Source organism: Schistocerca nitens, chromosome 2, assembly GCF_023898315.1.
Source record: "Schistocerca nitens isolate TAMUIC-IGC-003100 chromosome 2, iqSchNite1.1, whole genome shotgun sequence".
Lineage (NCBI taxonomy): Eukaryota > Metazoa > Arthropoda > Insecta > Orthoptera > Acrididae > Schistocerca > Schistocerca nitens.
In genome coordinates, this window is record NC_064615.1 from 372607245 (window position 1) to 372634354 (window position 27110).

The window sequence follows — 27110 nt, forward strand, 5'->3', positions numbered from 1 at the left end:
TCTAAATACTTTCAGAAAGGATTTCCTGACACTTAAACCTATACTTGATGTTAACAAATTTCTCTTCATCAGAAACTCTTACCTTGCCTTAGCCAGTCTACATTTTACGTCCTCTCTACTTTGACAATCACCAGTTATTTTGCTTCTCAAATAGCAAAACTCATCTACTACTTTAAGTGTCACATTTCCGAATCTAATTCCCTCAACATCACCTTATTTAATTCAACTACAGTCCATTATCATCATTTTTCTTTTGTTGATGTTCATTTTATATCCTCCTTTTAAAATGTTTCTACGAATAGGTTTGATTTAATATCGTGTACTCATCGTTGCAGATGATCTGTCGCAGCCGTAGTCCTGGTTTCTTACAGTTTATACTGTAAGATATGGGTTTCAATTAGACTGGTATGTCTCAGTTTCAAGACACTGTCCATTTCGTTCAACTGCTGTTCCAGATCCTTTGCCATTCTAAAGCAAAAATTTATGAAAGACACACACACACACACACACACACACACACACACACACACACATACAAAGAACGTGCTCATGCACAAATGAGGTACATCATCTCCCAGAAAAAAAGGAGTACTAATAATAATAAAATATGTGTACAGTATTCAGTTTATTCACCATTAACCACTTTCTGTGGAATAGATTTTAACATTAACAATACAATTAACAATAATTTTTCCAGAGAAGTTTTTGCAATTTAATTCCACATCTTGTAGAAATGTCCTTAAATACCAATGTCAGTCATTTGTATCTTCAGCATTAATCTGTAGCACCACATTTTGAATGCTTCTATTCTTTTCTTGCATAAACTATTTATCATCCATGATTCTCTTCCATACATGGCTGCATTCCCTACAAATACTTTCAGGAAGGACTTCCTGACACTTAAATCTATACACAGTGTTAACAAATTCCTCTTCTTCAGAAACTCTTTCTTTGCTGTAGCCTTTGTACATTTTATATCGTTTCTACTTCAACTATTACCAGTTATTTTGCTTCCCAGATAGTAAAACTCGTCTTATACTTTAAGTGTCTCATTTACTAATCTAATTCCCTCAGCATCACCTGATTTAATTCAACTACATTCCATTATCCTCATTTTTCTTTTGTTGAAGTTCATTTTATAGCCTCCTTTCAAGACACTCTCTATTCTTTTCAACTACTCTTCCAGGTCCTTTGCTGTCTCTGACAGAATTACAATGTCATAGGCAAACCTCAAAGTTTTTGTTTCTTCTCAATAGATTTTAGTTCCTACTCCAAATTTTTCTTTTATTTCCTTTACTGCTTGCTCCATATAAAGATTGAATAACATTGGGGATAGGCTACAACCCCATCTCACTCCCTTTTCATACACTGCTTCCCTTTTGTGCCCATTGACTCTTATAACTGCCATCCAATTTTTGTAAAAAATATAAACAGCCTCCCCCCCACCCTTTATTTGAAAGAAAGTATTCCAGTCAACATTGTCAGTAGCTTTCTCTAAGTCTACAAATGCTAGAAACATAGGTTTGCCTTTCTTTAACCTATCTTCTAAGATAAGTTGGAGGGTCAGTATTGCCTAGCATGTCCCAACATTTCTGTGGAATCCAGACTGATCTTCCCCGAGGTCAGCTTCTACCAGTTTTCCCATTTGTCTGTAAAGAATTATTTAGCTATCATATTTTGCAACCGTTACTTCTTAAACTGATAGTTCGGTAATTTTCACACCTGTCAGCACCTGCTTTCTTTTGGATTTGAATTATTATGTTCTTGAAGGCTGAGGGTATTTCGCCTGTTTCATACATCTTGCTCATGAGATGGAACAGTTTTGTCATGGCTGGCTCTCCCAAAGCTATCAGTAGTTCTAATGGAATGTTGTCTATCCCAGGGCCGTGTTTCAACTTAAGTCTTTCAGTGATTTGTCAAATTCTTCAGACAGTATTGTATCTCCCTTCTTATGCCCTCTACCATTTCCATAATATTTCCGTCAAGTGCATCTCTATTGTATAGACCCTCTATATACCGCTTCCATCTTTCTGCTTTCCCTTCTTTTCTTAGAACTAGATTTCCATCTGTGTTTCTGATATTCATACAGGTGGTTCTCTTTTCTCCAAAGGTCTGTTTAATTTTCCTATAGGCAGTATCTGTCTTACCCCTAGTGTTACATGCTTCTACATCCTTGCATTTCTCCTCAAGCCATGCCTGCTTAGCCATTTTGCACTTCCTGTTGATTTCATTTTTGAGACATTTGTATTACTTTTATCTGCTTCATTTACTGGATTTTTATATTTCTTGTTTCATTTGAAACCTTCCAGTGTCTCCAGGTCTCTTCTACATATTCAACCTTCTTTCATGATTTTTAAACCAAGTGTTAGCTATGATTAAGTTGTGCTCTGTTCAGAATTCTACCAAGGGCTTCCTCTTTCATTCCTTACCTGCAGTCCATATTCACCTGCTGCTTTTCATTCTCTTCCTTTTCCTGCTATTGAATTCCAGTCCCCCATGACCATTAAATTTTTGTCTCCGTTAACTATCTGAATAATTTCTTTCATCACATCACATATTTCTTCAGTCTCTTCATTATCTGCGGAGCTAGTTGGCATATAAACTCATACTACCTTGGCTACAATAATGTGTTCACTATGCTGTTCATAGTAACTTATCTGCATTCCTATTTTATTCATTATTAAACCCACTCCTGCATTACCCATATTTGTTTCTGTATTTATCTCCCTGTATTCACCTGACCAGAAGTCTTGCTCCTCCTGCCACTAAGCTTCACTAATTCCCACCATGTCTAACTTTAAGCTATCCATTTCCCTTTTTAAATTTTCTAACATACCTGCCCAATTTATGCATCTGAAATTCCACGCTCTGATCCGTAGAATGCCGTTGTGTTTCTCCTGATAACAATGTCCTCCTGAGTAGTCCCCACCTGGAGATCCAAATGGAGGACTATTTTACCTCCAGAAAAAACTGTACAAAACGTTTATCATTACATTGAGCACTGAGGGTCTTTAAAATAATGTGAAATGCATTTGGTCTTAATTATACTATATTACACTCACAAAAGGCAGTATTTGACCTATATAACTTGTAGCATTTTGTATTACTATAACCAGGTAGATGGTAGAGTGATATACCCAGTTTTTAAATGAATTCTGGAGTAGCAATATTAATCATTAGCAGACACATTATGGTGTGGGACGCCTTTTGCATTTCACTGATGATTTTTACTGTTATGAAATGGTAGAAGTTACAGCAGTAGCCCCTGTCTGAAAGGAGTGGTAGATGTTCATCATTCAACACACTCCTAGCATTATTGTAATCTCAGATTATGTGTGATCACATGTTTTCTGTAAAGTATGGAATTATTCTTCTCACTGAGTAGATGTTGCTATATGTTGGTCTACTTAATATACATGCTGAAATCTGGCAAGTGGGGTAACTCAGCAGGAAACCTATTCATTGTCACATATCAATTAATAAGTAAAGTGCAATGTTACAGCCTTACGATAACCAGTCCCATGGAAACACATCATTACACATGACTGACATGACAAGTTTTCTAGGTGGAGTTTATTGCTGTTCACAGTTTATAGCTGGTTGTCAAACATGCCTGGGCAGCCAGAGACTGTGGTTAGGTAAAAATAGTGGGTAAGACAAGTTCGTAAGCTCAAAGGGGGACATCAGCACGTGATATCCAGCACCCACCCCCTTGGGTGGGATGGGGGGCAACTTTTAAATCTTAAATGAATACACCCATTTTTATTGCAGATTCAGATTCTCCATAAAAAGTATCAAGTTTTGTCTGAAACATTTTTTAAAGCATTGACAGATGGCTCTGAAAACTAGAAAAAAGTAAAATTGGGGAAGAACTCTGATTTATTTAGAATTATCCGAGAAAGGTGCATCAAATTGATAAAAAATATGCCCCATTTCTTTTGTTATGCAAATTAAGCTATTTTTGTACACAATGTACTGTATCCTACTTTTAACATTACCCAGGAACAATGACATGGACGTAGTAGAATGATGTTCCCATGGGATGCTTCATTAGTGTGCGTCCCCTTGCTTCTCACAATTTGGGGTGCTTAATTAATTAAATTAGCCACAAAGAAATTGTTAAAAATTATCCCCATTTGCTTCAATGCGTAAAGTCAATCGTCTGCGAAAGTTGTCCACAGTTTTGAGCAGCACATCTCGTGGTATGGCTGTACACACTCTTAGAATGCATTGTTCCACATCTTTTCAGGTTGTGGGCTGTCTTTCATAAACAATATTTTTTAAATAGCCCCACAAGAAAAAATCTGAGATGTTAGGTCTGGTGAACATGGAAGCCACTGAATTGGTCCGCTGCGTCCTATCCACCAACCAGGGTACTGTAAATTTTAAACGTTTCTCACATTTTTAGCATAATCGGGAGCTGCTCCGCCCTGTTGGAACCACATTTGTTGCCTAGTTTCTATATCAGCATCTTCCATAAGCTCCAACAAATCATTGTGGAGAAGTTGAAGATAAGATTCCTCAGTAACATTTCGGTCAAAAAAATACGGTCCTATCAAGTAACCATTTAAAGTGCCACACCAGACCATTAATGACCATTTGTGTTTATTGTTAATGGGTCTGTGCGAGTGTTGACTGACAGGAGACCAATAATGACAATCGTGGCGATTTAATTCGCCATTGTTTTTTAATGTGGCTTGATCGGTGAACATAATGTATCTAGAAAAAAATCATTGTCACTTCTTATCATTTCCAAGGCCAACTGGCAGAAATGCATGCGTATTTGCATATCTTTCAATGTTAATGCCCGTGTCAGTGTGATATGATACGGATGATATTTATGTGCCTTCAAAATCCTCAAAATAGTTGATTTCGGTATTCCAGTTTGTCTCTGAATCACACGACTACTCATTTCAGCATCCAGTTGAACACAGGCGAGAACGGTAAGGGTACGAGCATCATTGTCATTGTATTTGAGATGATGAGGTGGATGGTGCATGTATACATTTCGAGCTCGTTGAGTGCTATTTCAAATAATGTTTTCGCTTGGATGTCGTCTGTTTGGGAAACAATCCACATACAGTGCCACAGCTGCAGCGTATTTGTTATGGCATTCACCTAAAATTAACATCATATCAAACATCTCTGTAGGAGGATAGTGAACCATGTTTCACTGAAGAATCATTTACTGTGTAGATCACAACACACTCTTAAAAAAGCTTCCACATTATGGCATTAAAGACAAATCTTTGACTTGGTTAGAATCATACTTACAGAACAGGAAGCAAAGGGTTGTCTTGAAGGGGACAGGAACAGCATTAACATCAGACTGGGGAAATATAAAGTATGGAGTCCCGCAGGGCTCAATTCTTGGGCCATTAATTTTCCTGATCTGCATTAATGATCTACCAATCACAATTAACAACAGAGCAAAAATAGTAATCAGAATGAGACTTTCACTCTGCAGCAGAGTGTGCGCTGATATGAAACTTCCTGGCAGATTAAAACTGTGTGCCCGACCGAGACTCGAACTCGGGACCTTTCCCTTTCGCGGGCAAGTTCTCCACCATCTGAGCTACCGAAGCATAACTCACGCCCGGTACTCACAGCTTTACTTCTGCCAGTACCTCGTCTGCTACCTTCCAAACTTTACAGAAGCTCTCCTGCGAACCTTGCAGAACTAGCACTCCTGAAAGAAAGGATATTGCAGAGACATGGCTTAGCCACAGCCTGGGCGATGTTTCCAGAATGAGATTTTCACTCTGCAGCGGAGTGTGCGCTGATATGAAACTTCCTGGCAGATCAAAAATAGTAATGTTTGCCGACGATGCAAGTAACCTCGTAAAAGGACCCAACTTCACAATGCAGGATACAGCCATGACAGTCTCTACTCAAGTACACAAATGGTTCACTGCGAATAGCCTAACCTTAAATCATTCAAAAACCAATATGATACAGTTTCTGACAAAAAATAAAAAAAATGAAGCTCCTGAAATACATGTTAACAATCACAAAATTAATGAAACCACACATACAAAATTCCTAGGCATCCAGATAGACAGTCACCTAAGATGGAAAGAACAAATTGATCAGCTGGTCAAGAAACTTAGCTCATCATGCTTTGCACTAAGAGCTCTCCATCAGTTAGTAGAAAGAGAAATAATGTTGTTGTCATATTTTGCATATTTCCATTCTTTTCTCTCCTATGGCATAATCTTCTGGGGAAATGCTGCAGGTGTTGAAAAAGTCTTCAGAATACAAAAACGAGCAGTGAGGCTAAAATGTGGGGTCCCTAATGGGACATCTTGCAGAGGTCTCTTCAAATCTCTCAGGATACTTACAATCACAGGTCAGTATATATACTCACTGATGTTATTTGTTGCCAACAACAGGGAACTGTTTCAGGAAAATTGTGACATCCACAACCATGACACAAGACAGGAGAAAAATTTTCATCAAGGCTCTGCAACTCTCACTAAAGTACATAGGTGAGTTACTGACTCAGGTATAAAGGTCTTCAATAAGCTCCCCATCAATATAAAAAAGGAAATAAATAATGTACAGGTTACCAAAAGGAAACTAAAATTATTCCTCATCAAACAAACTTTCTATAAAATGAATGAATACTTTTAGAGATATAAGGTATAAGAGTGGGGGAAACTGCTTAACTTGGCATAATGAAAGAATTGGTGCACATTTTGTATCGATTTGATACGTCCTTCTCGGATCATTCTAAATAAATCTGAGTTCTTCCCCAATTTTAATTTTGCTTGATTTCAGCTTCATCTGTCAGTGGTTTTAAAAAATGTGTCAGACAAAACTTGATTACTTTTTTATGGAAAATCTGAATCTGCAATAAAAAGTAGGGGGTTTCCATTTAAAACTTAAAAGTTGCCCCCTGCCCCACCCAAGGCAGCGGAGGCTGCGGGTCATGTGTAGTATCATTTGATGTCCCTGTTTGAGCTTACAAACTTTTCTTACCCACTATTTTTACCCGATGTATAGTTTTCGAGATAATGTCACCCGAAACTTCAGATGGACCACCCTGTGTATGAGTGTGTATGTGTGTGTGTGTGTGTGTGTGTGTGTAAGTGTTCTGTCTAATTCAGAAGATAGCTTCTTGGCCAAAAGCTTACTTATTTAGTGGTCTTTTTGTTGTACCTGCTGCAACTTAACATTTCCACTGTATGCTGAGTAGCACTCTATCCTTCTTGTAATAATGACATTATTCCATCCTGGATTTTCCATTGTTTAATTGTGTGGGAGTAGATTTATCAATAAACACTTGTCAACTTGTCTATGAAATTTACACTTCTAAGCATACAGTGTGGAGATTATTGTGAGAGCAGTTTGTCCCGTTGTTGTTGTTGTGGTCTTCAGTCCTGAGACTGGTTTGATGCAGCTCTCCATGCTACTCTATCCTGTGCAAGCTTCTTCACCTCCCAGTACCTACTGCAACCTACATCCTCCTGAATCTGCTTAGTGTATTGATCTCTTGGTCTCCCTCTACGATTTTTACCCTCCACGCTGCCCTCCAACGCTAAATTTGTGATCCCTTGATGCCTCAAAACATGTCCTACCAGCCGATCCTTTCTTCTAGTCAAGTTGTGCCACAAACTTCTCTTCTCCCCAATCCTATTCAATACCTCCTCATTAGTTACGTGATCTACCCACCTTATCTTCAGCATTCATCTGTAGCACCACATTTCAAAAGCTTCTATTCTCTTCTTGTCCAAACTGGTTATCGTCCATGTTTCACTTCCATACATGGCTACACTCCATACAAATACTTTCAGAAATGACTTCCTGACACTTAAATCTATACTCGATGTTAACAAATTTCTCTTCTTCAGAAACGATTTCCTTGCCATTGCCAGTCTACATTTTATATCCTCTCTACTTCGACCATCATCAGTTATTTTACTCCATAAATAGCAAAACTCCTTTACTACTTTAAGTGTCTCATTTCCTAATCTAATCCCCTCAGCATCACCCGATTTAATTTGACTACATTCCATTATCCTCGTTTTGCTTTTGTTGATGTTCATCTTATATCCTCCTTTCAAGACACTGTCCATTCCGTTCAACTGCTCTTCCAAGTCCTTTGCTGTCTCTGACAGAATTACAATGTCATCGGCGAACCTCAAAGTTTTTACTTCTTCTCCATGAATTTTAATACCTACTCCGAATTTTTCTTTTGTTTCCTTTACTGCTTGCTCAATATACAGATGGAATAACATCGGGGAGAGGCTACAACCCTGTCTCACTCCTTTCCCAACCACTGCTTCCCTTTCATGCCCCTCGACTCTTATAACTGCCATCTGGTTTCTGTACAAATTGTAAATAGCCTTTCGCTCCCTGTATTTTACCCCTGCCACCTTCAGAATTTGAAAGAGAGTATTCCAGTTAACATTGTCAAAAGCTTTCTCTAAATCTGCAAATGCTAGAAACGTAGGTTTGCCTTTTCTTAATCTTTCTTCTAAGATAAGTCGTAAGGTTAGTATTGCCTCACGTGTTCCAACATTTCTACGGAATCCAAACTGATCTTCCCCAAGGTCCGCTTCTACCAGTTTTTCCATTCGTCTGTAAAGAATTCACGTTAGTATTTTGCAGCTGTGACTTATTAAACTGATAGTTCGGTAATTTTCACATCTGTGAACACCTGCTTTCTTTGGGATTGGAATTATTATATTCTTCTTGAAGTCTGTGGGTATTTCGCCTGTCTCATACATCTTGTTCACCAGATGGTAGAGTTTTGTCATGACTGGCTCTCCCAAGGCCATCAGTAGTTCTAATGGAATGTTGTCTACTCCCGGGGCCTTGTTTCGACTCAGGTCTTTCAGTGCTCTGTCAAACTCATCACGCAGTATCATATCTCCCATTTCATCTTCATCTACATCCTCTTCCATTTCCATAATATTGTCCTCAAGTACATCGCCCTTGTATAAACCCTCTATATACTCCTTCCACCTTTCTGCCTTCCCTTCTTTGCTTAGAACTGGGTTGCCGTCTGAGCTCTTGATATTCATACAAGTGGTTCCCTTCTCTCCAAAGGTCTCTTTAATTTTCCTGTAGGCAGTATCTATCTTACCCCTAGTGAGACAAGCCTCTACATCCTTACATTTGTCCTCTAGCCATCCCTGCTTAGCCATTTTGCACTTCCTGTCGATCTCATTTTTGAGACGTTTGTATTCCTTTTTGCCTGCTTCATTTACTGCATTTTTATATTTTCTCCTTTCATCAATTAAATTCAATATTTCTTCTGTTACCCAAGGATTTCTATTAGCTCTCATCTTTTTACCTACTTGATCCTCTGCTGCCTTCACTACTTGTCCTAGAATTCAGTTTTGTCAACACTTTATGCTGTAAGCCATACATTGAAACTGGTAGTCATCACTTTCAACAGCTGTTGTAATTCCTAAGTTTGTGATGTTAATAAAATAACTAAATATTTATTTCTAAAAACAAAGATGATGAGACTTACCAAACAAAAGTGCTGGCAGGTCGATAGACACACAAACAAACACAAACATACACACAAAATTCAAGCTTTCGCAACAAACGGTTGCTTCATCAGGAAAGAGGGAAGGAGAGGGAAAGACGAAAGCATGTGGATTTTAAGGGAGAGGGTAAGGAGTCATTCCAATCCCGGGAGCGGAAAGACTTACCTTAGGGGGAAAAAAGGACAGGTATACACTCGCACACACACACATATCCATCCGCACATACACAGACACAAGCAGACATTTATTTCTTATGATTAAGTCCTCAGCTCAAAGTACTCTGTTTAATATCATTTGCAATATGTGCGAGTTTGAGTCTTAGGTTCTGGACCATCTTGTATTTATGTCTATATGAGCCTTTTGTTACCTAAACTGTGTACCCAGGTTAGAAGGTGCAGGAAAGCATTTGGTAACAATAATCACTATTTTAATAAATGAAGTCTTCAGGGTGAAGCTATCAGTTTTACAGACATGTTAGTCACATTCTGATTGAATCTTAGAATTACAAAGGTTTAAAAAATAAAATAAAATATGTAAGATTATCTGTATCTGATCCATCAACAGTTAGAGGAATCTGGTCTGTCATTTGTTTCGGGACATCTTGCAGAGGCCTGTTACAAAAATGATGTGCGAACTTTTCCTCAAACTTTATAATAAGGTGATATCCACATATACAGATGGTGATATTATCATGTACACAAGGTATAAAGGGGCAGTACATTGGCAGAGTTGTCAGGTGATTCATGTGAAAAGGTTTCTGACATGATTATGGACACACGAAGGGAATCAACAGCCTTTGAATGTGGATTGGTTGTTGGAGCTAAGCACATGGGACATTCCATTTTGGAAATCACAAGGGAATTAACTATTCCAAGAACCACAGTGTCAAGAGTATTCAAACACCAATTTTCATGCATTACCTCTCACGAGGGACACAGCAGTGGTTGATAGCCTTCACTTAATGACCGAGAGTAGCAGCGCTTATGTACAGTTGTCCGTGCCAACAGACAAACAACACTGTGTGAACTAACAGCAGAAATTAACGTGGGACACATGACAGACATGCCCATTCAGACAGTGCAGCAAAATTTGGTTTTGATGGGCTATGGCAGCAGACAACCAACATGAGTACCTTTTCTTACAACATGACATCATCTGCAGCACTCTCCTGGGCTTGGGACCATATCAGTTGGACCCTAGATGACTGAAAACTGTGGCCTGGTCAGATGAGTCTTGATTTCAGTTGCTAAGAGCTGATGGTAGAGTTCAAGTATGATGCAGAGCCCACAAAGCTATAGACCCAAGTTGTCAACAAGGCACTGTGCAAGCTAGTGGTGGCTCCATAATGGTGTGAGCTGTATTTACAAGGAATGGACAGGGTCCTCTGGTCCAACTGAACCAATCATTCACTAGAAATGGTTATTAGCTAGGTACATGTTCCATTGGTCAGTCTTATGGTGACCATTATCCATTATGATGTGGACTGTGTCAAGTGCATAAGAAATACACACATGAATCAAGATCTATTTTTTAAGCTTAAATTTTTTATTACATACACCTTCCCTTAAATGGCACAAAATGTGTATAACATACCTTTAGATTTATTTATTCCTATTCAAGAATTCATCTATGGTATAGAAGGGGTTGTTGAGATATGATTTTGATTTACTTTGGAAACTATTACTGCTGTCTGTCTTTTATTTCATCTGGTAATTCATTGAAAAGTTTTACAGCAGCACATTTTACCCCATTCTGTGCCAAAGATAGGGTAAGGAGAGGATAGTGTAAGTCTTTCTTTCTTCTGGTATTAGAATTATTAATGTCACTGTTGTTTTTAAACTGGTTCATGTTGTTTGGAACAAATTTAATTGCTGATTAAAGATACTGAGCAGCTGTTGTAAGAATTCCTAACATTTTAAACAGATGCATACCAGATGTACGACTATGAGCCTCACACATTATTCTGACCACTTTCTTTTGAGCAGTGAATGCTTTTTCCTAAGTGTTGAGTTACCCCAAAATAATATTCCGTATGACATCAGAGAGTAAAAGTATGCAAAGGATGTTAGCTTACTAATTTATATATCCTCAAAATTGGCAATTATTCTGATTGCAAAAGTTGCTGAACCTAGTTGCTTTAGGAGATCCAAAATGTGAATTTTCCAATTAAGACTCTCATCTATATGTACACCCAGAAACTTAGTACCCTCTACCCTGGCTACTGACTTCTGTTGATGTGTTATATTTATTAAAGGAATTGTACTCCTTGCTGTAGAAAATTGGATGTACTGTGTTTTTTCAAAGCACAGAGCAAGCCCATTCACAGAAAATCAATTAATAACTTTTCCAAAGACATTATTTGTATAATTTTCTATTGGAGCTTCTTACACTGGATTAATGATGATGTTTATATCATCAGCAAACAGTGTCAATTTAGCTTCTTGTTTCAGATAAGAAGGAATGTCATTCATATATATTAAAAGCAGAAGGTGACCCATGATTGAACCCTGTGGAACACCTAATGTAATTGCACTCTATTTAGATGAAGTGGGAAACTTCCTTAAATAACTTAAACCATATAAAGAAACTTTTTGCTTCCTGTTCTGTAGATATGTCTTAAACCAGCCATATGCTCTTCCATTTATACCATAGAATTGTAATTTCTGTAACATAATGCCATGAGTCACACAGTCAAATGCTTTGGATAAGGCACAGAATATTCCTATTGGTGACATTTTACTATTTAAAGACTCTATTATATGGGCAGTACTTGGAGGCCATTTGCAACCATTCTTGGACTTCATGCTCCCAAACAACGATGGAATTTTTATGGATGGCAGTGCACCATCTCAGAACATTCTGGACAATTCAAGTGAATGGTTTGCCTGTCCATATCACCCAACATCAGTCCCAGTGAACATTTGTGGGACATAATTGAGATGTCAGACCGTGCACAACATCCTGAACTGGCAACACATTCACAATTACAGATGGCTATAGAGGCAGTTTGGCTCAATATTTCTGCAGGGGACTTCCAACGACTTGTTGAGTTGAGTTGCTGCACTATGCTGTGTGAAAGGAGGTCTGGCATGATATCAGGAGGCATCCCATGACTTTTATCACCTCAGTGTGTATTTATTGATGTTCTTTGTCGTGATCAGTATTTCTCTTCTCCCAAAAATTAGGTCAGAACTTGAATAAAATACGAGCACCAAAATCAACCTTTACAGACACAGCAAGGGTTTCATATTAGTACATCAAGTTGTCAGACTGATGGGTTCATATGTGTTCTGCTACCTATCAGAGTATATTTAATGCCTTGTGGGTAATGTAGTGGGGTTTAAGACTGAATTAGAGAACTTTCTGCTGGGGAACCCCTTTTACTCTGTTGATGGGTACTGTTACAGACTCTCTCAAAATTAATGTATTAAGTTGTAATATAAGGAATTCTAGTGGTCTAACACTACAACATTTCTTAAAATAAAATCATTTTGTTGTACTGAATGTAGGTACAATGTTACTGCTTGGAATTCTCTCCGCATCCCAGAGATCCCTCTTCCATATTCATGGAATATGATTCATGTAATGCAAATGATGATTTTGGTGACTGGAAAGATTGACAGCCAGTCACAGTTTGGATGCTATATCAATATCAGAACAAGCAATATTTTATGAGACTGAAACAATGCCATATCTTTCAAGTTTAATTTTTGCTTGTTTTATGTATTCTCAAAATATGAACACAGTATTCAATACAGACCTATTTCATATAAAAATTATTTATTATCATTTGAACTTGTTATGCATCTGCTTTATTTTATTTGTAAAGTGTTATTTGTCATTCAGTCACACATTTCTTTTACTTAATTTAACTAGGATAAATATACAAGTTCGAAGAATTGGAGGGGCTTATGGAAGTAAAATCTCACGCAGTGTACAAATTTCTGCTGCATGTGCTGTTGCGGCTTATCATCAGAACAGACCAGTCAGATTAATTCTGAACATAGAGACATGCATGGAGTCACTGGGAAAAAGATTTGATGTTGCTCTAGATTATGAGGTAAGTACATGTGACAGCAGAACTTAATAAACTGCACTCATAAGGAAAAATAAGAAACCAGGTTACGTCTTTGTGAAAAATATTTTTGTAAAGAGTAGACATTTTATTAGGCACTGTACCTTATGATATCCTCCTTTCCCTATATTTCTTTTTTCAATGTTTTATAAATATTTTGGTTCCCTTGAGGCCTCCTTATTAAAATGTGATTTCATCACAGATTAAAAGGCTCTGACCAGTTTAAAAATACAAAAACTCACCCTTCTTTATTTGTAGGTATTCAAGTGATTATTATCACAAAATATCCCATGTACAAATACACCAACAATTTGTATCAAATACTTTCATATTCTAAGTAAATCAGTTGTGAATCAACACTCAATATTTTGAGTATTACTGTCAATTTACTGTCAATGTTCCTCTCAAGGGACTCCTGATAAACACTATGATCACAGTCTCCAAACAATGAGTGTTTATTAACCATTTACATAAACAGAACAAAGATACTTTTTTACACAATGGTGCCACAAAAACTGAAACTCCTGAGCAGTACTGCCAGGAACAACTAAACAGATTTTTATTTTTATTTTTTATTTTTATTTTTACTTATTTATTTCTTTTTTTACATGTCTAATTCCTTAGGACCAAATTGAGGAGCAAATCTCCAAGGCTATGAAACTTGTCAGTATATGGAATTACAACATGAAAGTAATAACAGATAAAATAAAATGTTTATGAACCCAAAAAAAAAAAAAAAAAAAAAAAAAATTACAAGTCATAAGTTTATGTAAACGCAGTCAACAATATAACACAAGAATCAACTTTATTTTTCAAGGAACTCCTCAACAGAATAGGAGGAGTGACCTACGAGGAAAATATTCAGTTTCAATTTGAAAGTGCATGGATTACTGCTAAGATTTTTGAATTCTTGTGGTAGCTTATTGAAAGTGGATGCACTTTTGTGTCTGTGAGGTGTGTTCTATTTGTTCCAATTTTATGACAGTTGGCAAATAGCTGTTTCTCTTTTGTCACAATTCTGTGATTCCCCTGAGGCATACATCTTTTTTCATGAGTAGAGGCACTGAATCATGACAAAGACAAATGATACAATTACATACATTAGCAAATGAAATAGAGCTCCTTAAGAGGAAATAATGGAATGGGAATTTCCAAATATGCCATCATTTCTCTCAAGAAAAATGAAAATATTTGTGAGCATACGGCTAGATTTGTCATTGACTGATTTAGTGTCTACCATGGAGGTGCATGAATTGACTTATCACAATGTACAGTAACTGTTTTTTTTTGTTTTTTAATTGTATTCATCTAAGGAGCTAAACTGTTTACAAGGAAGTAACAAGCTCGTAGATTGACAACTCACCACCTCAGTATTTATAAAATGTACTTGAAATAAAACTGTTTTTTATTGTTAAGGAAAGGAAATACACAAGAACACTTGTAAATATATTAAAAATTCTCTGAGGGCTTGGAATAATGCACCACTGACACCAGCGCCCATGGTGGCTGACACAGAAAGGTGATTGACAGCTGCACTGTAATGTTACTCATATATATACTTCTATGTTCATGGGCACATGACCCAACTAAACACTGCACTGCATTATACTGCAAGAGAACTGAAGCTCATTCACTACATTAACCCCTTCTGGGGAAGCAGAGTGCCTAGATAACGGTTCAGATCTATTTGCTGAGCACATCAACCTTGCCTGCAAGACTGTCATGGTCCACATGTGTTATCATCATTGTTGATATGGTGCTACACGATGTTGTCACTGCTCTTATCAGAGCAGGTATCATTGCATTCATTATCTTGTCAGCTAGGTCAGTCACTGAACGCAAGAGCACTCGTGACCACTCCAGAACGCATATAGCAAGTTGTCAGGTACAGTGTCAGTGTTGACCTTGTTTCTCAAGTGCCTTATATACTGCAATGGCTTCCAGTTGCCGATATCCTCCTGAGTTAAAACTTAAGGTTTCTTGAGATGCTGAGCCTCTATGAATTAATTCTGTCTTCAGCTTCTTATAGGAATTTGTTGTAGGTGATGATGTTATTACATCTTCAATCTCTACTGCATACTGATGGTCAGACTTTGTGGAATCTGTGGTGATTCCAGCATAAAGAAAACTGGCCCCCAGTTGCTCAATCCGGAACATGGGGTTGTGTGACAAGAAGAGCAGTAAACACACAGAAAGTCTATATGCTGACAGTTCTGTCACTTCCGGCATGTCAGTCATGGTAGAAAGCTTAACTTCTAGCTTGAGTTCTTCATATGCCGTAGTACAGGCTAGATCATGTCAGGCTGGCTGCTTTTCCACCATCTGACCTTTAAATTTTTAGTGTTGAGCTCTAGTCTGAACATTATATGAGCGTAACTCTCAAGTATGGAATAAAAAAACACTATTGCATTGAACAGAAATGGGAACTATTAAGATGCAGTGGCTTTGAGAAGTTTCACAACATGTAGAGTCTTCCCTGAGATGCAAAAATGAATCAATACTGTATGTAGTCCGTAACCAAGTAACTTGACAGGAATATGACTAAATCACAAGACTAACAATAAGCACACTACTAAGACGACAAAACAGCTCCTCTGGCAGCTGGTGCGAAAAATGTTTGATGGCCAAGATGTAAATAAACACATGTGACACTATATAGCATGACACTGCACATAGAAGATGTGAGTTGTTACACGTTAATGAAACTTCCAAGAAACAAAAGGCAGCACAATAAGGTACTTAAAGGAAAGTTATGTATTGGCACTGCTGTCTTATACACTGTGTAACTACAAAGCAAATTTTAGGAAGCTTTATGGAGATAAAAACTGCAGTATGTGAGGTTGGCTGCAATGCAGGGAGATAATGAAATATAGGGTGTAAATAAATGTGTGGAAGTTCTTGTCAGAGACAGTCATGATCCTTTGAGTGATATTTTTGGGGACAGGTCTAGAAATGCGCAAAGTGAAGGGGACAAAGGGGTGGAGTGAATAAGTGTGGATAGCAGGGCATAAATTCTTTGTGAATTTCATTCCATGTACATTGCTGAACAGCAACTGAGCCTCGCAGATAGGTGTATCAATAATATATGCAAATGTCCACACTTGGCACAGGACGTGTAGTTGGGCTCAAAGAATCTGGTTGGAGTAATCGGCAAATTGATTGACATTTGAATATGAGCAATGCCGTTACTCAACAACTCTGCAAGGACTGGGTGAACCATGACTGAACACAGTGTCAAGGAGGAAGTGGTCAACAGAGAAGGACAACAAAGTTTGAGGACTGTGCAATCATAAGAGAGGCACACAGAGCCCTGGATTCTTCTTTATCATTGATCTGACATGCAACTGGTGCTTCAGTGACCACAAGGATGATTAATAGGTGGCTCACAGAAAGGGGACTGAGCTCACAGCACTCCACGCTCCAACTGCTGTTAACCTCCTTACACCAACAAACCTGTTTGGAGTGGTGTTGGGCATATTCAGCCTAGGATCTCAATGACTGGAGCAGAATTGTCCTCAGTGTAGAGTCCCACTTTGAACTGATGCCCTGGTCAGAGACTGGATACCAACCTGACTGTTGTGTGGCATATGGTGTGACAACCAGGAGTAATGGGTTGGTCTGGAGTGCCATTTCATTTTGTAGCAGGAGCCTGTTGGTTGTCATCCATGGCACCCTTACAGCACAGCGGCACATCGATGATTATGTATGCTCCTTTTTGTTGCCTGTCACGCCAAGCCAGCCTGGGCTTACATTTCAGTGAGACAATGCCTGCCTGCACATGATGGGAGTTTCTACTGCATGTCTTTGTCTTTGACAAAGCCTGCCTTGCCCAACAAAGTTGTCAGATCTCTCTCCAGTTGAGAGCTTTTGGAGAATTGTGGTCATGGTCCTTCTACCAGCTCAGGATTTTGATGCTCTAATGTGGCAATCAGACAGAATTTGGCACAATATCCCTCAGCAGGTCATCCAACAACTTTGTCAGTCAATGCCAAGCCAAATAACTGCTTTCATAAGGGCCAGAGATGGACCAACAGATTATTGACTTGCACCATATGTGAAGTTCTTTCTCTTGATTAAGTCACCCACATTTTCTGAAATTGTAATCATTTGTTTGTCAGTGCATGTACTCCACATTCAGATAATTTCTTCATAGTGTATCATGATTCTCTTTTCTGCACCCCTTAGAGTGTTTGTTAATATTTCATTCAGTTCTATTCATCAATAGAGCATGCTTGTATACCTCTTTCGAAGCTTTTATTAGTGGTTGTCACCTCTCTCTCTCCTTTTTTTGTGTCTTCACATCCTCTGTTACTCCCGCCTGCTATGAGTTCCATGAGCCTTAAAAGAATTCTGATATAGGCCATAAGCAACATCTTTTATAGAATAATTTAGGTTTTATTTGTACCTTGTCAGTGTAACTAATATCTCAATTTGGGATGCTGTGATCATTTTTATTCATAGCTCTGTGCATTGGTACACTTACGTATTTTCATGGAACAATGAGATGTGGTGCCAGTGCCTCGGGTGCTGCATTTTTGTGCTTGCATTCTGGTCAGGGTGCTGAATTCTCCAACATGCTTGACGTTCCTTATGATCTTTTTTGTCTCAAAATTATTTTCAGGTACTAGAAGAGTTAGAGTATTTATTTAGTATGTATATACTAATTAAATTCATGTGTTGTGTGTCTTTATTGCATAGACATATGAAAAAGCTGAAAGATTCAATACATTAAAACATTCTCAATATGCAGTCCCTAACTAGATTACTGTAGATTTTATGCTTGTGCTATGTAATGAAGCACATGAAAGCTGTTTCATTCTTTGCAACTCAGCTTTTTTGAAACTTCATTTTTGAGTTTGTGGAAAACTATGAAATATAACAAAGGACTACTGATATAGGTAAATCAATTAGTAACAATGTTGTATATTGTACATTCAAATGCTATCTGTCAAGAGGTGACATTTCATTAGTAGCACTGACATATGACAGTAAATTCAGTATAGTGATCTGATAGTAAAAGAGGCAAAGTTTCAAAAAATTTACCCAGTGTGAAATTTAACATTTTTCCTGGTGAATTAAATGTTCAAAGAGATATTGGCATTGCAGCCAGTTGTCATAAATTTCACTCGAGGATATTTCAGCTGGACACAGGCCAGTCATCTTCAGGTGATTCATCGAAGACTGATGAAGAATTTCTCCACTCTGCCGTATATAGCACTCTGAGAGTATTGTCATGAATGTGCGGGAATACTCTCAGCACACTATATAAGAAGAAGCAGAGAATGTCTTTGTCAGTCTTTGATGGGTCACCTGAAGATGACTGCCAAGTGACCAGTCATAATATCTTGGAGTGAAGTTTACGATGACTGGATGCAATCCCGAAATCTCTTCAGACAATTCTACCCAAGTTAATCACATAATAAGGATATCAGGCACAACCTGCTGTATGAGTAAACTCTACAGAAGACATGGTGAGCTTCAGCTGCTGTGCCCGGCTGAAGTGGCCGTGCGGTTAAAGGCGCTGCAGTCTGGAACCGCAAGACCGCTACGGTCACAGGTTCGAATCCTGCCTCGGGCATGGATGTTTGTGATATCCTTAGGTTAGTTAGGTTTAACTAGTTCTAAGTTCTAGGGGACTAATGACCTCAGCAGTTGAGTCCCATAGTGCTCAGAGCCATTTTTTTTCAGCTGCTGTGGAATCCCTCCACTGTTGAAGGGTTATTCTATAGCTCAAGGCTTTTGCAGTTTAATGTTTCATGAAGTGTACAATTTAACGTTTCTCTAAACCTCACTGTGATGATATGTTATCATCACCAGACTGGCTCTTACTGCATATTAACCAGATAATATTTGCTCATAGTTAACTATATGTTACATAAAATTCCTGAGATTAGAACTTGCAAGAGTTTGGTTGATGTGTGTGTTACCAGTGAACTATGCATCTGCCCTGTTCTAGTTGTTCAACTCCTGACTAAAAGAAATCTTCTTAAATCTTTATTCGACACCAGCATCTATTAAAACAGTATTCTGACAGCTTATAGTTACAATAGCATTTTATTGCATTTGACCGTACACCAGACAAGACATTAGTGTACTCCTTTATGTTAACTGAGATCCAGTTCAGATTATGACAGTCAACCAATTAAACAAAAACTGCTGTTACAAAAAGGTTCAGTATATGTCAACATTTGTGGTGCATTGTTATGTAGTGTTGCACCATGTGTGCCGTGTGCATTTATTTACAAACACCACGCTGTCCAACATTTTTTGCCACACAACAGATGCACTGTGTTTTATATACTTGTCTTTTAGAGATGTTATTCTTTGTTTATGCTTTTTGTATTTTTATATTTTATGCACATAAAGATGTGGCATAGTTATGAGATAACTCTGATGTTTTGTTCCCTGCATGTTAACTGATACTGAATTGCCAGATCAGAACAATTGAACAAGCTGTGTATTTTTCGCTGTCTCCTGTGGCTGTGGTCAATAAAGCTACTTTAATTGTTTGAGGGAGTTTTTGTGTAGTCTGGTTCCATCATATCAAGTACACGCAAGGTCTGATGGTCAAATGACAGTCTGCACAGCTTGTACTGGCATCATTCTTGTTGTATATTATGTTTGAGTCATTGCTATTCATTGGCATAGTGCACAGTGCAGCAGTCTCTTCAACATTGGTGCTACAATTTTTGTCACCTCACAAAGTATGTAAGGAATATCTCATGCAAATTAATAGAATAAGCACAACAGACCGCACTCCACACTAAACTGTCATACATAGTAAAGATAGTTCTGACTCTCAAAATGACTTTTCTACTCAACTTTACCAAAACACACAACTATGTACACTTGCTCATTTATATATCATGTTAGCACAGGATTTTGCTATTAATCAGATGCAGAAAATCTTGTAGCCTTTCAAAATAACAGTCCTTACTGTGAAAATGAATGGTAGAGGGAACAGCTGTAGTTACTTTTATGTTCCTTAAATAGAATGTTTGCTTAAGACAGTGTCTTGTATTCAGTGTATCAAATTATCTGAAACATATCTTACCTGTGATTTCTTGATAACCCTCAGTAGCTCATAATCAAAAGTCCATTGTTCTCCTGTAATCTGGTTTCATAATGAGCTTTTAAGTAGGCTAATGGACATAACACAGTATTTTGTTAACATGACTGCTTTTCTCATTTATTATCATTAATGATTGCATGATGATCAGTGTAATCTCTCACATAGAATATTAATTACAGATAGATACTTCCAATAAACTGCAGAACACTTGGACAGTGGCCAGATTTCATCACAAAGGTGGTTTTGTTTGCTTAGTCACTCAACACAATTGACATTCATACTGGTGATAGCAGCAATGATGATTACACAAATTGATGTAGAAATGTTAAATGGGTGAAAGTTAGGCTCTGACTTTTTGCACATGATTTCAGATGCTGATGAATAGATGTTATTTGTGTAGATTCTAGCCAGAACTTCTTACACGTAGATATTATAATGATGACATCTAGGCATGGACTTTCACACATGTTAGTTACTATGTGATGTGCATGTGATTGAGTACGTGTATGGGATGTTACCTGTGGAATCTGAGGAACTTTTACATTTTAGCCAACTGACATAGAGATGTTGACTTGTACAGACTTTTATACTGAGATGTTAATACAAGTTCCATCACAGAGCTGTTATCTGGGCGATGGCTAAGGATGAACTAAGGATTTTCAGTTTTCTTATCAAATCATCATTTTTTTTTTTTTTTTTTTTTCATTCCAGGTCATATCGATCTGTTTGAGTCCACATATACACCCAGTTCTAAGGCTGGAAGTAAACTAATATCTTTATTTTCTCTGCTTTAAAATCATATTTGTATTATCAGTGTATAAACTTGCAATAGTAAGATTATTATTTTATCAGCATATTAGAGATGTTTGAGTGGCAATACACTGCTGGAAAAAATTGCTCTTAAGGACAAGGTCATTTCATTGACAACTAAGGTGACAGATAGTTCATCATTGTAGAAGTATATGATAATGAATTCAGACCAAATGAAGCATGTGTCATAACTAAGAGTACCCAACAGTTGCTTCAGTACGCAGTGTGCTCCACCTCTGGCAGCAATGGAAGCATGTATTCTTGCATGCAAATTATCATAAAGTACTGAATGGCACACTGTGATAGAGTGTCCAAAGCATCATATGCCTTTTGTTTGAATTCAGCAATGTGTCTTGCTATACATGCTCATTTGGTGATGGATGTAGAGATCTTGCTGGCCAGTTATTGTACAGCATGAAGAGCACATTGTATCGCAGCAGTCATATGTAGATGTGCATGTTGTGCTGAAAAAGTACAGACCACTGTTAAAAGCATTGACACACAACCGACATATTGTGCCCAACATGTGCAGCATCCAGCTCCTTGCAGGCCCACAGTGTTAACCCACTTTCAGATGGCTATAGTGTTGTACTAGAGTATGTACTTGTTATTGGGGCATGGTCGTACCCTCGAATAAATGTTGCAAATAATGTTCACCTCTAAACTCGGCACAATTATTGCCAGTAGATTCAAAATGGAGGGTGCACAGGCAGGCCTCCTTAGTACCATCTGATCACAGATTACTGTGACAGATAGATCACTAGCACTAAATCCCCTCAATATACGTATATTATACCCTGGCGTCACTGAACACAGTCTTTAAGAGAGCTGCATATTTTTTCAGCAATGTAGTAACCATTAATTATCCTGATAAATATAGAGTGATTTTATGTATGGGTGTTCTTATTCATTAAATCACATACTATGTTGTGTAACATAGTAGTAGAGCTATATGCTGAGTTACAGTGTTCTGTGTTCTGTCACAGAACTGAGCACCTGAAAGTTCATAGCAGTGTAGTAAGTTTTTCGAACCCAGTGCCACACTGTCTCTCATTCGTTATTTTATACGCCAGGTAAACACAATATCTGTACTGTGCAAACCACATTCAATGTGATTTTCTTGCTCAGACATTTCACTTTCATGTTCAGACATGTGACTGCATATTCATTACATTGCAGATTCAGCATATCAGGCAAATGCCCACTGATATCATTTCATGACATTGCATTTTCATGTTTTTCAACCTCATCTGTCAATTCATTTCTTTTCAGTACATTTAATTCATTTCCCCATGTCGGGGTCAGCCATGATCTACCACTGACTCCATTCTCCCAGTGGAGAGAACATCTGGCAGTAGTGTTTGGAAGTCATAGGTGGAACAACAGAGATAATGGCAGTTCAAGCTTAGGCCTGGACGGAGGCTCCAACAGCCTAATAGTGAAGGTGAATGGCTAAAAATAAGCAAGAAATCCAGGTTTGAGTCCAGGCCTGACACAAAATTCTAATTTTCAAGACAATATTTTGAGATGGTTTGCGTACACCCATTTTTACAGGTGGGTGTGTCACCACTATATATTCAAGCTTCTAATTATTTTTGCATTGAGTTTTTGACTGATTACAGATACAGCTGAATGTTTATTTTACAAAGTCAGCAGTGTATCTAATAACCGTCTTACAAGGAACCCCTTGAGTGTGAGGTCACAAGTTCAGTCTTTAGTACGGCTCATGTGAAAGTGTTGTGTTAAGAACTACGACAGGAAAAATGTTAGCTGGTAATGACTCACCATGTGCATCAGGAGGGCAACAGAAAATGAGTGTCTGGGAGGTGCAGTGATCAACCTTCTATGAGACGTATGTATTGCACTTCAAAAAATGAACTTCGTTGGCATTCACGAAATATTCAAAACCACCCATTAACCTGCATCCACTAACACTGAATGAAAAATGATGTGCCACAGTCATTAGAAAGGAAAGGAACATCAAGATTGAAGATGAACTCCTTGGGAGTTACAAACTGTGCAGGATGTTCAGTTAGGTATCCACTCTTAAAGAATGCATATAGAATCATACAGGGTGTTTCAAAAATGACCGGTATATTTGAAACGGCAATAAAAACTAAACGAGCAGCGATAGAAATACACCGTTTGTTGCAATATGCTTGGGACAACAGTACATTTTCAGGCGGACAAACTTTCGAAATTACAGTAGTTACAATTTTCAACAACAGATGGCGCTGCAAGTGATGTGAAAGATATAGAAGACAACGCAGTCTGTGGGTGCGCCATTCTGTACGTCGTCTTTCTGCTGTAAGCGTGTGCTGTTCACAACGTGCAAGTGTGCTGTAGACAACATGGTTTATTCCTTAGAACAGAGGATTTTTCGGGTGTTGGAATTCCACCGTCTAGAACACAGTGTTGTTGCAACAAGACGAAGTTTTCAACGGAGGTTTAATGTAACCAAAGGACCGAAAAGTGATACAATAAATGATCTGTTTGAAAAATTTCAACGGACTGGGAACGTGACGGATGAAAGTGCTGGAAAGGTAGGGCGACCGCGTACGGCAACCACAGAGGGCAACGCGCAGCTAGTGCAGCAGGTGATCCAACAGCGGCCTCGGGTTTCCGTTCGCCGTGTTGCAGCTGCGGTCCAAATGACGCCAACGTCCACGTATCGTCTCATGCGCCAGAGTTTACACCTCTATCCATACAAAATTCAAACGCGGCAACCCCTCAGCGCCGCTACCATTGCTGCACGAGAGACATTCGCTAACGATATAGTGCACAGGATTGATGACGGCGATATGCATGTGGGCAGCATTTGGTTTACTGACGAAGCTTATTTTTACCTGGACGGCTTCGTCAATAAACAGAACTGGCGCATATGGGGAACCGAAAAGCCCCATGTTGCAGTCCCATCGGCTCTGCATCCTCAAAAAGTACTGGTCTGGGCCGCCATTTCTTCCAAAGGAATCATTGGCCCATTTTTCAGATCCGAAACAATTACTGCATCACGCTATCTGGACATTCTTCGTGAATTTGTGGCGGTACAAACTGCCGTAGACGACACTGCGAACACCTCGTGGTTTATGCAAGATGGTGCCCGGCCACATCGCACGGCCGACGTCTTTAATTTCCTGAATGAATATTTCGATGATCGTGTGATTGCTTTGGGCTATCTGAAACATACAGGAGGCGGCGTGGATTGGCCTCCCTATTCGCCAGACATGAACCCCTGTGACTTCTTTCTGTGGGGACACTTGAAAGACCAGGTGTACCGCCAGAATCCAGAAACAATTGAACAGCTGAAGCAGTACATCTCATCTGCATGTGAAACCATTCCGCCAGACACGTTGTCAAAGGTTTCGGGTAATTTCATTCAGAGCCTACGCCATATTATTGCTACGCATGGTGGATATGTGGAAAATATCGTACTATAGAGTTTCCCAGACCGAAGCGCCATCTGTTGTTGAAAATTGTAACTACTGTAATTTCGAAAGTTTGTTTGCCTGAAAATGTACTGTTGTCCCAAGCATATTGCAACAAACGGTGTATTTCTATCGCTGCTCATTTAGTTTTTATTGCCGTTTCAAATATACCGGTCATTTTTGAAACACCCTGTATTAGTGTAACAGGGCGATAAAAATTGATGGAAGTGATGGCATGCAGCCAAATGCAAAACAGATGAAGCTTAGGTGAAGCTAGTGTGATAATATGTGTTGTAGGCACAGAAAAAATAAACATTCAGACCAGGAATCAAGCAAAAGAAAGTTATTTTGACCAGATATATGCCAAAAACAGTGCTCATATTGTAGCTGTAGTTCTCTTGCTTGCTGTGATGTTCATGAGAGAGAATTGTAGGGGACAGAGCACCTCCAACTTCTCACAGCACAAAAAATAACTTTCCTGCAAATTTACCATCCAGATTAATGATCATTACAATTATATACAAATGCATTAAGGCACTGATGTTTGTTGATCGTGATGCAACTCTCTTGGTGTCTCTAATTTCTAGGGTTCCTTTCCTGAGCATTTCCTCTTTAAATCCTGATGGTTAGAGTTGAAAACAAATTCCTTACTGAATGATGGAATAAGTTTGTTTCTCTCATCAACAAATTTTCAAGCTGATCCCACAGTTTTCTGTGCATCATCAAGTTGACACTTTGTTTGAAATTTCATTATCTTATGCTTCCAGTTCTGTAGCATTGTTTGATGGTATGCAGTCATCCACTGCTAGCCTTAAAATCACTGTAACCTATGTTGTGCACAATTTGATGTAGAAATGTAGTAAGTCAGTGTCATGCACATCCTGTGAATTGTATCAAGCATCCTTGAAACACTCAGACACCAGTTTTTATTATGCACTATGTGGTCATATTGCTGCAGACTTATTCAAAATCTATTCATAATCTTTTTTACTATGCTGTGGATGATCAGCCATGTACATAATTATGTTTAGTACCTACTCTTTGGACAACAACTGTTCTTCACTGTTTTTCACTGGAGATGGGATTTGTGGCTCCCTGTCTGACAAGGATGGTGAATAACATGGCTCAACATCTGTTTCCATATCAGTTTCACTTGAAGCATGTATTGTAATCACTGTACTTTTCAAGTCCATTGTCCACACAGTTGAGTGTATATGACACCACACATTCCACTGACACTAACATTTTATCTGTCAATTCTTTCTCACTCTGTGAAATTCCTTGTGTTCCTTTCTAACGAAGTCTCAGCTTTGGCAACTGTTGTTGTAGATGAAATACTCTGTGAAATTCCTTCCGTTCCTTTCTGATGAAGTGACAACTTTGGCAACTGTTGCTGAAGATGAAATGCAATGCTTGCATTTTTTATCATTGCTATTGATCTACTGTGTATCAACACCACTAGTACTGTAACATTTTTACAGTTGGATGTCTCCAGTCCTGCCCCTGTTGCCATTAGTAGCCAATATTGTTGTTGCATGATAGACAATATATGGGGCACCAAGTGCTGTAAACATCATTGATGTTTTGCAACCTCACACTCAAATGGTACCTTGTTAGAAATCCTATGATAGAAAAACAGTTTCTAGTTACATGATGAGTTTGTTATCTCCTTGAAGGTTGTTGTTTTTAAACTAATTTCTGTTGATGGAGTAAAAAATGTCTGCTAGAGTAAATCTTATGCATCTGTATTACATTGTTTACTAGCACGTGCAATGATTGTTGTCACTGTGAGGAAAGAACTGTTTCAATTAGTGTTTAATGATTTCAGCCTATCATGATTTCAGCTGCAGACATTTTCTGGTAGCTAGTTAGCTATATAATCCATGGGTCACTGGACACAATATATCATGATGACATGGGAGATATGATACTGCGTGAAGAGTTCGACAGAGCACTGAAAGACCTGAGTCGAAACAAGGCCCCGGGAGTAGACAACATTCCATTAGAACTACTGACAAAACTCTACCATCTGGTGAGCAAGATGTATGAGACAGGTGAAATTCCCTCAGACTTCAAGAAGAATATAATAATTCCAATCCCAAAGAAAGCAGGTGTTGACAGATGTGAAAATTACCGAACTATCTGTTTAATAAGTCACAGCTGCAAAATACTAACACGAATTCTTTACAGACGAATGGAGAAACTGGTAGAAGCCGACCTAGGCG

General features: G+C 38.3%; 1 protein-coding gene across 3 annotated transcripts in view; it reads left to right on the plus strand.

Annotated features, from left to right (window-relative positions):
* Nucleotides 1-27110, plus strand: part of LOC126236198 (uncharacterized) — a 316623-nt gene that overhangs the window by 165704 nt on the left and 123809 nt on the right. For all 3 annotated transcript variants that reach the window (XM_049945307.1, XM_049945309.1, XM_049945308.1), the window contains exon 17: nt 13380-13563. In XM_049945307.1, coding sequence (XP_049801264.1) covers nt 13380-13563 — 184 coding nt within the window. The remainder of the gene's footprint in view (nt 1-13379; nt 13564-27110) is intronic.